This window comes from Heterocephalus glaber, unplaced genomic scaffold (assembly GCF_053883595.1).
Source record: "Heterocephalus glaber isolate CG9 unplaced genomic scaffold, H.glaber_assembly_v1.0 deba00001452, whole genome shotgun sequence".
In the NCBI taxonomy this organism is placed as follows: domain Eukaryota; kingdom Metazoa; phylum Chordata; class Mammalia; order Rodentia; family Bathyergidae; genus Heterocephalus; species Heterocephalus glaber.
Genome location: NW_028258302.1, coordinates 7778843 through 7791477, shown reverse-complemented (window position 1 = coordinate 7791477; position 12635 = coordinate 7778843). Strand labels below are relative to the sequence as shown.

The window sequence follows — 12635 nt, the reverse complement described above, 5'->3', positions numbered from 1 at the left end:
TAAGCAACACAGTTAAATCATGGACAATTAACAACAGGAAAATAACAACAGTAACAACCAAGAAGTATAAACTTTCCAGATAGGTTTAAAAGCTTATTATCTACCAGCAAAAGTAAATCCACTGTATATTAATGGGGAGGAGTCCAAAACTGTAGCATAAGCTATTAGACTAGAACTTTTGTTTTTTAATTAAAATAAATAAAATTTTGCTTTGGGCCAGGCATGGTGGCGCATGCCTGTAATCCTAGCACTTGGGAGACTGAGGCAGGAAGATCACTGTGAGTTCAAGGCTAGCCTGGCTACATAGCAAGGCCCTGTCTCAAAAGAAAAACAAAAAACTGCTTTGGGAGCCATTATATCAGTTCTCAAATTCCATACCTGAGGTTTAGATGATTGCTTTGCTGCCTCAGCCTTGACAGGAGAAAGTGTATGAAAGACAAAATTTCTTGAATTTCGGGGAGCACTGGGGTTGAGGTCAGAGAGGGTAGCTAGTTTCTGAAGCACAGCTTTGGGCTGGTTTAGCAGTGAGCCTGTCTTCAGCTAAAGGGAAAAAGAGTCATGTGCTATCAAATCCCAAAGAATGAAAACTCAGTCCTCCCTCCTTTCCTCCCCAAATATTGAGGAGACATATTCTTATTCTACCGAGTAGAATAGAAGCAGCAGGTTCTTTCGCTATCTAGTCCCATTTCCTGGGCTACCTCCCTCTCACAATGACAGTCTATTCCCTTAGCTTGATGTGGGCCTTTATAATCTGCAGACCATACCTGGGCATGGTGGCACAGCTGAGTATCGAAAGTTTGAGCCCAGCCTGGGCAACTTAGTGAGACCCTGTCTCAAAATAAAAAAATAAAGAAACGGGGCCAGGGATTTAGCTCAGTGGTTTCGCCACCTGCTGCGCAAGTGCAAGGACCCAAGATCAATCCCCGGTACTGAAAAGGAAGGAAGGAAGGAAAGGGCTAGGGATGTAGCTCAAAGCAAAGGCCCTGGATTTAATCCCAAGTACTACAAAAAAAAAAAAAAAAAAGGGACCCCCCCCCCCCCCCGCTAAAAAGAGCCCCAAAACAAAACCCCTGCAGACCATGACGTCAGACAGCCAAGGTCCCAACCAACCTGGTGAGTGGTTCCGGGTCTGACAGTTTCAAAAGGGTTACTGAGTAGAGATTTTGATTCCTGGATAACCACAGGGCGATTGGCTAGAAAGAAAAGACAGAGAGGATTGTTGTGGGCAAAGCTGGGTAGAATTACTTTTAAACCTGAAAACACTAAGAATCTTTGAAATTAACTCAAAGCTAAAGCCACATCTGTATATTTTTTAATGGTTGTCTTCTACAGTGTCTCCAAGCAGACAGACAACCCAAGTTGAATTTATCAATTAATCACTAACAGGAATAACGGAAGGAAAAATAAAACTTGCTAAGAGTATAGAGTAGTGTTTAAGAGTTTCATTTCGGAGTTAATTATACCTGGCTTCAAATACACTTAGATATAGCATCCTGGGCAATTTAATCAAGAATCTATAGAACCTCCGAATGTAAGACAAAATCAGCTACAGAAACTTCCAAGTATTTCTACTACCCAGTACTCTAAGATTGAAGTGTAGTATCTGTCTTCACCTCTGTGGAGCCTATTTTAAGACAATATTAGACACAAGCTTATGACCAAGCTTTAACATCCCCTGAAGGTTAGAATCACCTCCAAACCCCAACACTAACAACCCAAGGAGTTCAACCTGAGGGAAACAAGAGCTCACCACTCTTCTGCAGTGCTTTGGCTGTAACTTTCTTAGCTAGCATCATAAACTGACTATCTTCCCCAATTTCTTCTTCTTCTTCTTCAGCTGTAATGTTCCCCTGCTGTGCCTGAAAATAAAAACCATACAGCATGAACAAAAATGTCTACAGCTTCCCTAAATAGTTGCCACAGCTTGGGTTGTGAAGCTAGGTTGCTGGGATATTATGTTTTCATTTTTGCAATGCCTCTCCTCTCCAAAAGACTTGAAGCCAGGCACAGTGGTGCATACCTGTAATCCCAGTGACTCGGGAGGTGAAAATTTGAGGCCAGCCTGGGCAACTTAAGGAGACTGTCTCAAAATAAAAAAATTAAAAGGAGGGCTGGGGATTTAGATCAGTGGTTCCGCCACCTGCCTCGCAAGTGCAAGGTCCCAAGTTTGATCCCTGGTACAATAAATAAATAAATAAAATAAAATAAAATAAAATAAAAGGGGCTGGGGGAGTAGTTCAGTGATACAGTGCTTGTCTGGAATGCACAGGCCCTGGGTTCAATCCTTAGTACCTTAAAAAAAAAAAAAAAAAAAGATGGGGCCTGGGATTTAGCTCAGTGGTTTCGCCACCTGCTGCGCAAGTGCAAGGACCCAAGTTCAATCCCCGGTACCAAAAAAAAAATATTTTGGACAAACATGAAAAGAATTGCCTATGATAAACTTCCAATGCAAAAAAACTAACTCAAGGGATAAAAAAGTTAGCAATATGTTGCCAAAGATTTTGAAACTATTATGACAATCTCTATGACCAGGTCCTCTCATCCTCATAATGGGGTTAGAATAGGCAATTCTCTTGCTGACTATTTTTGGTACTGGGGATTGAACTCAAGACCTTGCACTTGTGAGGTTGGCTCAGTACCACTAAGCTAAACCCCAGCCCTTGACTTTTTTTTTTTTTTTTTTGAGACAAGGTCTTGCTATGTAGTTCAGGCTGGTCTTGAACTCACTATGTAGCCCAGGCTTGGCCTCCAACTTTCAGTGATCCTCCTGCCTCAGCCTCCCAAGTGCTGGGATTACACGTGTGTGCCACCATGCCCTGTCTTCTTGCAGACTTTCTACCTGATCCCGAAGCCACTGCTCCCGTTCAATTCGCTCCTTCCTCCATCTGGCTTCTGTTTCATCAAGCTGTTCTTCAATCTGATCATCATCAGAGTCTTGGTGGAATAAGTCCATCTGAGAAGCATCATCTAAAGCAAAGAGTTAAGGCTTTTAGTATTCTGCAGTCTGCATAGGAGAGGGGTGACTGGACAGACACAAAATAAACCCTTATTTAGTATACACTGACATAAACCTTTCCCATCTACTAATAGGAAGCAATGGTTACAGCGAGGTCCTTCACCAAGCCTATTACAGTTTTGATTGCCATTTGCCATCTGAAACTGGACAAATCTGTTATTGGAATATTACTTCTAAAGGCAGCAACCAAGATACCTATGTTTTTCCATCGGAATTTCCTCATTCGCCCAGGTCCATCGCTGTGCAGATCCCCATCAGCAAGGTACCTCTCCTGATAGAAGCGTAGCTGTCGTTTATCATCATCCAACATAGTTTTCCTGCAAGAGGAGGAATGAGGCATTCAATACCAGGACCATTCTGACTGGTTATAGGGCGTGCCTTACAATGCACCCTGTTACTCAGATGGGCTCACTGGGATACTCACATGTGTATTTTTTTGATTTGACTCTGCAGTTCCTCATCAGAAGGAAGAACTTCATCAATTACATCCTCTTCATATTCATCAATCTCTTCCCCATCATACTCATCTTCACTTCCCATGTCACTTCCGGACACCTCTGCTTCATCCTCCAGATATTTCTTCAATCTCCTGGAAAGCAACTTTGAGGATTAGAAGACGTAACAATGACTGCATACACAGAATGTGGATACAATGAGAACAGCATGTAGGGTCACTGTTAAGAACAATAATATAATGAAATTTATAACATTTTGATTTAATTTTTTTTTGTGGTACTGGAGATCGAACTCAGGACCTTGGGCTTGCAAGGCAGGTGGTGGAACCACTGAGCTAAATCCCTGGTCCAATAACATCTAATTTTGAATATTTAAAAATTGATCACTTAATATATACCATGAGCCAATAACTCTGCTTTACAGGCATTATCATATTATCTTTAAGAGTGGGTACTATTATTTCCTTCATTTTATAACTGATAAAGAAATAACCAGGACAAAGCCAGGCATGGTGGCGCACCCCTCTAATCTCAGCACTTAAGAGGCTGAAGGACGACTGCTGTCAAATTTAAGGGAAGAAAAAAAGAAATAGCAAGGACATAAGGAGATTGGAAGCAGTGACACTGGAAATGTCATTAATTCTGCAAGGAACTAGGGATGTTGGTATAGAGATCAATTAAGGAGGCACAGTGAGATTAAACAATTTATTCAAGGTCACACACAGCTAGGATGTAGCAGAGCCACAATTAAATCTAGGCTGGGTAACCCTAAAGCCAGAAAACTCTTAATCTCTCTCCTGTATTTAGGAATACCTGCCAGAACGCTCAAACTAAGCATACCAGCTTTTAAGAGATAGTATGGTATAAGGATATAGACTTCTTTTTTTTTTGGTACCGGGTATCGAACTCGGGTCCTTGTGGTTGGGCAGCAGGTGGTGAAACCACTGAGTTAAATCCCCCACCCAAGGATATAGATTTCTTATAGCAGCAGTTTAGGGATCGTCTTACAGCTCAGTGCATCTTGACCTCCAATTACAGGCAAGACTGAGGCTCAGAGCTCCTGGAAATCAAAACCTCTACTAGTTACTTTTTCTTTTGTTGTTGTTGTTTTTTGAGACAGGGTCTTGCTATATAGCTCGGGGTGGTCTTGAACTCACTATGTAGCCCAGGCTAGCCTTGAACTCTCGGCAGTCCTCCTGCCTCAGCCTCCCAAGAGCTGGGTTACAGGCATGTGCCACCACGCCCAGATGATAGTTTCTTTTTCTAACTTTAGCCTCTTTCACACTTGATCTTAGCCAGCCCCTTTTGAGAAAAAGTCTGCTATCAACCTGAGTTCAAAATCCTATTATGTACAGGTTAATAGTACTAACCTGGTACTTTCTGAAGGCTGATTTTTATACTTATTCTGTATTTTTTTATTAATACATGTTTATGATACATAATAAATACATTCTTTGTGGGGAGTCGGTACATATACATATCATATCTTAATCCTTTTAACTTCCCCTTCCTCTCCCCCTTCATTCCTCTATCTCCTTCCTATCTCCAAAATACTGACCTTTCTACTTCCTACCATCTATACTGTATGTTTTTAAAGCTGAGTTCCTCTAAATCCCAGGACTCTTGGGAAATTCTTTCAGGGGCTACCAGTCACTAAGTTTCCCAAACTTCCCACCATCCTTTTTGAGCAGTTCAACTTTTAGCTGTCATTATGACTTTCATTTGAACAAAGAGGTCTGCAGTTAAATGACATTAAGAACCACTGCCTTAGAAAAATCTATGGATATCCTAAAGCTGTATGAGACATTTAATTTGACAGGTGACAAATTAGAACTCCAAATGGATCTGAACAGAATGGAATGCTAGGCTCAAAGCAACAAGATGAATCTAATAGGGATCAATATGATGTCCTGTATGTGAATTCTAAAAGTCATTCACATACAATATAACATTGAATACCTATTAGAATTGTTTGTGAAACTTTTTTAACATCATAGGAAAATATTTATATATACGCTAAGTGGGGAAAAAAAGCAAGATGCAAATTTATACATATAAAAAATACAAATCTCAACTATATAAAAATATATGCATAGATATGTTAAGAAATAATCACCACTGACACTTTCACATATACTCTGGGCAGTGGACATGAGACTTTTTATTTATATATTTCTGCATTATTTATTTTTTGCAGTGCTAAGTATGGAACCCAGGGCCTTGCTCATGCTAGGCATGTGCTCTAACTGAACTACACCCACAAGCTCTCTGCATTCTATTAAATATTCTAAAATAAATGTCTTACTTTTGTAATCAGAACAATATATATATATTTTTTTGGTACCAGGGATTGAACTCAGTTCCTTGCGCTTGCGCAGCAGGCGGCAAAACCACTGAGCTAAATCCCTGGCCCAATCAGAACAATATTAAAAAAATAAACTGGGTAATTTGTTTGAGACTAGAATGAGTAAAACAGAAGAACAGCAATTCACAGGAAAAAGAGTTCCAGGGAACTTTAGATCTCTACATTACATCTTGCTCTAGAAGTGTAAGTTAGCTCTTTTGATGTTTGGCTAGATTATAAGTAGTATGCATCCAGCATATCAAATACGAAGACTACACCTCAAAGTACAGAGAATACCCAGGGCCTGTGAAGACCACAAGCAATGTCACTGGTTCTGGAAGGAAGTAGAGATGCTTAGCATAGATATGACCAAAGGAACACCGACCACCATATTTGGGTTTTTTTTTTTGGTACCGGGGATCGAACTTGGGACTTTGCTCTTGCGAGGCAGGTGCTGGAACCACTGAGCTAAATCCCCGGCCCCAGACCACCATATTTGAATACTCAAGAGATTCCATGCAGAACAAGGATTTTTTTTTTTTTTTTTTGGTACCGGGGATAGAACTCGGGTCCTTGCGCTTGCGCAGCAGGCGGCAAAACCACTGAGGTAAATCCCCGGCCCTCAAGGATTTTGTTTAATCTAGAAAATTTAGATTAAAAAGTGGTAAACTGCAACTCGAGAATTAGGGGAAATTTCTAGCAGTTGAAGGAATGGAAAGAACACTTACATTTGCCTTTTCAGCTTTTCAGATTGCTTAAGGAGTTCTTCCTCATCTTCATGGTCTTCCAATGCCATATTTTCATTACCAGAGTCAGTGTGTTCATCCTGTAAAAATCACAGTATCAGGGCCAGGGATTTAGCTCAGTGGCTCCACCACCTGCCTCACAAGCACAAGGACCCGAGTTCAATTGTCAGTACCAAAAAACCTCCCCCAAAAAACAAAAACAAACAAACAAAAATCACAGTATGAAAGTTAAGTAGATTAAAATATGTCCTCAAATAAAATAGGACTCTTAGGAGCCTAATACTCCCATACTTTCATGTTCTTTTTCCTGTTTAAAAAAACAAAATAAAAAGCTAGGAGCTGGGTATATAGTCCAGTGGTAGTATTTGCCTCATATGCATGAGGTCCTGGATTCAATTGACAGCATGCATGCGCATGCGCGCGCACACACACACACCCACACACACACACCCACACCCTTTTTTTTTGGGTTTTTTGTGTTTGTTTTTTTTGGTACCGGGGATCGAATTCAGGACCTTGCGCTTGTCAGGCAGGCACAGTGCCACTGAGCTACATCCCCAGCCCATCTTTTTTTGGTTTTTTGAGGCAAGATCTCACTACGTAGCCCAGGCTGGCCTCAAACTTGCAGCGATCCTCCTCCCTTCACCTCCTAAGTGCTGGGACTACAGGTGTGCACCACGCATGGTACAGGCTACTGTTTTTGGTTTTTTGTTTGGTTTTTTTTGGGTACCAGGGATCAAACTCAAGACCTTGTGCTTGTGCGGCAGGCGGCAGCACCACTGAGCTAAATCCCCAGCCCCTAGGCTACTGTTTTTGATGAGATGCCAATCTTAGAAATCTCAGGAACTCAGACAAGAAAAAAAAGCCCACAGGCAGCAATACATGGGAGTTATGTTCCCTTCATACTCACCTCATCACTGTCAAACTCATTGTTATGTGGGACAAGCCGAAAGTCTCCAAATTCCTCTTCACTTTCTTCCTCCCTGCAAATCAATGGATCAGTAAATAAACTGTTGATAACAAACAGCCAGCTAAATTGAGGATTTAAAGTATTTTAGTAACACCAATAACCTATTCAAGAAATAGGAGATAAAATATTTGCCTTGGCAAGGGAGGGGGGTGCAACTGAGAATTAAACTCAGAACCTTTACACTGAGCTACACCCCCAGGCTTTAATTTTTCTTATTTTGAGATAGGGTCTCATTAAGTTGCCCAAGCTAGGCACAAATTTAATGATTCTCCTGACTCAGCCTCCCAGAGAATTGAGATTATAGACATGTCCCACCATGCCCAGGTGCTTTGCCTTTAAAAAAAAAATTGTCTTAGCTGGCATGGTGGCATGCCTGCAATCCCAGAACTCTGGGAGGCCAAGGCAGGAGGATCCCAAGTTTGAGTCCAGCCTAGGTAACTCAACAAGATCTTGTCTCAAAATAATTTAAGGAGCCCGGGATTTAGCTCAGTGGTTTCGCTGCCTGCTGCGCAAACGCAAGGACCTGAGTTCGATCCCTGGCACCAAAAAATAATAATAATAATAATAATTTTTAAAAGGCTGAGGATGTAGCTTGGTGTAAAGGTCTTGAGTTCAATCGCTAGTACAGGAAAAGAAAAAGTTTTAATTGTGATAAAATACATATAACATCATCTTACCCATTTTTAAGTAAACAGTTCAGTAATGTTAAGTAGATTCACACTGTTGTAGAATATCCAAAACTCTTTTCATGGTGCATAATTCAAATTCTTATACTCAAACAATTTTCTATTCATCTCTACCTCCAGACTGGCAACTACCATTCTTTCTCAATGAATTTAACTAATTCTAAGTACCTTATACAAGTAGAATTATAATAGTATTTGTCTTTTTGTGATTAGCTTATTGCTTTCTGCATAATGTCCTCAAAGTTCATCCATGTTGAGGCATGTTAGAATTTCCTTCCTTTTTAAGGCTGGCTATGTCATTATATGCATATATACACACTTTTTAAAAAGTTAATCTGTCAACAAACTCTTGAACTGCTTCTACACTCTGGGTATTGTGAATAACACTGCTTTGAATATGAATATGGGTACACAAATACCTATTTGAGTCCTTCCTTTCACTTGTTTTGGGTCTATACTAAGAAGCGGAATTGCTGGATCAGATGCCAATTCCATTTTTAATTTGAGGAATGTTTTCCATACCAGCTAAACCATTTTACATTCTCACTAATAGTACACAAGGATTCCAATTTCTCTACCTCCTCCCTGGCCCTTATTATTAACTTATGTTTACCGTAGTTACCTAATCAGTGTGAGGCAGTATCTCATTTTGATTTTATTTGAATTTCCCCAATGATTAGTGATGTTAAAGATCTTTCATGTACTTATTCTTGCTTTTTTTTAACCTTATTCTTTACCAAAGTATTATAATTTCATTACTATGCAAACGCAAGATTTAATCCATTGTAAGACTCTCTGACAAGATATTAAACCTATAAGATGATTAGTTATTATTAAACACGGAAAATCTGATCCAGTGATTTTTTTCTTCTTTTTTTTTTTGGTACCGGGGATCGAACTCGGGTCCTTGCGCTTGCGCAGCAGGTGGAAAAACCACTGAGCTAAATCCCCGGACCCTTTTTCTTCTTTTTGATCCTAGGATTTTATCAAAGGACCAGGTTTTCTCAAGTTCCTACCAGTCTGAGACTAACCTGTCTGTTGGGAAAGAGCCCGAGCAAAGAGCAAGTGCTTCTTCCATTGGGTCATCCATGCTGTTCTCCTTCTCCTGCTTGCTCAACTCCAATGGAGCCAGAGGTGAGGCATCTACAAGGAAAAGACTTCTCACCAAGGAATGACAACTTTGTTTTTTTGCCCAGTACCGGGAATTGAACTCAGGATCTTGTGCTTGCAAGGCAGGTGTGGTGCCACTGCGCTAAATCCCCGACCCTACAGGAACAACAATTTTATCTTCTCTTCCCAGCCATCTAAAGACAAGCCAGCTCACTAAAGTTCTAAGGTAAGCCTGTCAAAAACGTCACCATCCATTGAACAAACCCTTATTCAGGATTATTATGTGCTGAGCATCAGGGATACAGATGTGAACAAAACAAAGACTCCCAACTCTCTCACAGAGCTTACTTTCTAGCCAGTGTTGTATGTGTGGGCGGGGGGCATAGGCGGAAAAATAACATTTATATGAAATTTACTATATACTAGCCACAGCTCTAAATTTGACATATAGATTAACTATAAATGACATATATGGCCAAAGCTAAAGCAGTCTTAAGTTGATACTTTATCATTCTAAGCAATACAGCTCTAAATCTCAGGAGTTACACAGTGAATTCAGTCAACATGTAAGATTCCAGAGCTGGGCATGGTGGTGTACACCTATAACCCTAGCACTCGAGGCTGAAGCAAGAGGATTGCAAATTGGAACCAAGCCTGGGCAATTTAGCAACTTAGCAAGACCCTGTCTCAAAACTTAAAAAAGGGCTGGGGATGTAGCTCAGTGCTAAGGCCCTGGGTTCAATCCCCAGTACCACAAAAACAAAACAAAACAAAACAAAACAAAACAAAACAAAACAAAACAAAACAGGGCCGGGGATTTGGCTCAGTGGTTCTGCTGCCTGCCTCGAAAGTGCAAAGTCCCAAGTTCAATCCCCGGTACCAAAAAAAACCAAAACAAAACGAAACAAAATGTAAGACTGCATCACATCCCTGTTTCCACCAGGAGGTAAAGGGGTTTCTTGACAAGGACACTGACTTAAAGAGATTTGTCACTGACAAGCCTGGTGTTCTCTGTAGGACATTACCCTGAGAAGGGAATTTTCCTGAGCAAAGATTCAGGAGTTCTTCCATGTTCTCTTTCTTGTCAATCTTCCTGGGTTGACATTTTTCAGCCTGAGATGTAAACTTGCCAGTACACAAATCCAACAGCTCGTCCATGTTGGCATCCATGGCATTCTCATCCATACTGGCCAACGGCAGCTGAGGTTTCAAAGCTTGGTACTGATTTCTGTGGTTTCTAACATTTAAGAACCTGTAAGCACAATGACCCGTGTAAGAAATTTGCTGGAAAAGATGTAAAGTAGTGGATGAAAAACTCTGAGTTCATTTCTAATGCTAAAGTTAGAAGCTGAATCTTAAACTAGAAAACCAATATTTAAACTTCAGCCTCCTGCTAATCTAAAAAAAGCAGGAGAGTTTTTGTTAAAGAATAAAATACCATTCAAAAGGTAAAGTGTAAAGGATAACTTTTGCTTTCAGAGGATACTAGAGTAGAACTGGGTGTTATGTACTGTAATGTGCCACTGCCTTTGAATTCTCAGTCTTACCCAAGAACCCTAACAGAGTAAAAAGCACACAGGGAAATTTCATGACCTTACAAGATCTATTTATTACAAATAAGAAGAAATCAAAAGATCCAAATGGAAAAAACAAAACAAAACAAACAAAAAAACGATCCAAATGGCAGCCAGCAAGAGCTATTTACATTTTATTTTCTAGAGAGACTTTGTTCAAACTCATAGAATATAATACTAATAATGGTTTGTACACCTCTTTCTCAGAAGAGAAAGCACAGATGGAGTGACAGAAGCTCACTTTATTTTTAAACAAAGTTAAGCAGTACCCAGCACCATCCCACCCACAGAAACACAAAACTACCTACCCATCTGCATCCAACAGTTGGCTTTGAGTGTCATCTTCCAAACAGAACTGGAAGTCGTCTCCTGCACCTAGGAAAAGTGTCTTGGGCTCTGGGGAGGAGTTATACAGATCCTGGGAATCCTCTATAGGAAGTGAAGGCTCAGATAGTTTCCCTGAACTCTGGCACCAAAACAAAAACAAACAATAACAAAACATTTTACAGATTCATTGTGTCATGACAACAACAGAAGTTGTTAACTGTAATATTTTATTTTACTCAGGGAATTGCAGTTGAGGACAATACATAGCCAAGAGAAGCCCAAAGAAAAATACTTCCAAAGTAAGAAAGTTAGGTAAAGCTTGTTTCTAATACACAAAGGGGGTGAGTTTTTTGCTTTGTTTTGTTTTTTTCAGATAGGGTCTTGCTTTGTAGTTCAGACCCTCCTGCCTCAGCCTCCTGAGTGCTGGGATTACAGGTGTGCACCTCCACACCTGGCTCGGGGTGGATTTTTAAAGCAGAACACACATAAGCTCAGTACCAAGGTGGTGGGAGTTGGTTGGCTGGGACACACTATATTTAGCAATGTGGGAATCAAAGGGAGGAGGAGATTAGAAAAACTATTACCACCTCACCTTAGAAGCTGAGCTGACCAAACTGGCTCGAAATAGCCCAGGGGAAGGAGATCTGAATCTACCCGCTGCTGTAGGGAAAAAACTGGTTCCCCGGCCTGTTTGTTTGTTGCAAGGCTGATAGGATGGAATTGTGGAGCCAATCAGCTCAAAGCTGCTATTGTGGCTGCTCTCTTTTGTTAGCAATGAATATGAATCTTCTTCATCTAAAGAAAGAGAAACACCTTTTAAGTGCATTACAGAAATTAGGTGGATTTGTTAAGGGAAAAAATGCTGCAGGTGAAACCCACATGTAAAATTCATAGGCAAACATCTTAACTTACAGGTTCTAAATCATTAAGTTAAAGGTAAATTACAGGGCTGGGGATTTAGCTCAATGGTTCTGCAGCCTGCCTCACAAGGACCTGAGTTCGATCCCCAGTACCCAAAAAAAAAAAAGGTTACAGAGGTTCACATATTCATATTCTGAAATTATAGATTATATTAAAAAAAGGTAAATTACAGTACCACCATGGCATTATAGGGTCAGGGTTTATTACTGAGCTAAGTGACACCTGAAAGTTCCTTTTTTTTCTCACCCTGCCTAATGCTTATGGTTCCAATTTTAGTACATGTGCTACCAAAGCAAGCATGCTGCCTAATGCTTATGATCAGTCTTCATTATCCAATCAATTATATACCTTCCTTTGATCTACAAATAGAAATATTTCATGTTTCACTTAATTAACATACTCAATAAGGACCATTATATGTTCATGGTCCACTATAAAGAAAATGCAAGTGAGTTTTCAAAAAATGACCAAGAGAAATATTTGAAT

At 40.2% G+C, this 12635-nt stretch overlaps 1 protein-coding gene across 2 annotated transcripts in view; it reads right to left on the bottom strand.

Moving 5' to 3' along the window:
- Clspn (claspin) overlaps positions 1-12635 on the bottom strand; it is a 32279-nt gene that overhangs the window by 1158 nt on the left and 18486 nt on the right. For both annotated transcript variants that reach the window (XM_013074214.3, XM_021263312.2), the window contains exons 13-24: positions 11821-12023; positions 11210-11367; positions 10353-10579; positions 9249-9360; positions 7472-7544; positions 6544-6641; positions 3441-3605; positions 3212-3333; positions 2840-2967; positions 1751-1859; positions 1111-1193; positions 379-540 (exon numbers count right to left, since the gene is read on the bottom strand). In XM_013074214.3, coding sequence (XP_012929668.2) covers positions 379-540; positions 1111-1193; positions 1751-1859; positions 2840-2967; positions 3212-3333; positions 3441-3605; positions 6544-6641; positions 7472-7544; positions 9249-9360; positions 10353-10579; positions 11210-11367; positions 11821-12023 — 1640 coding nt within the window. The remainder of the gene's footprint in view (positions 1-378; positions 541-1110; positions 1194-1750; positions 1860-2839; positions 2968-3211; positions 3334-3440; positions 3606-6543; positions 6642-7471; positions 7545-9248; positions 9361-10352; positions 10580-11209; positions 11368-11820; positions 12024-12635) is intronic.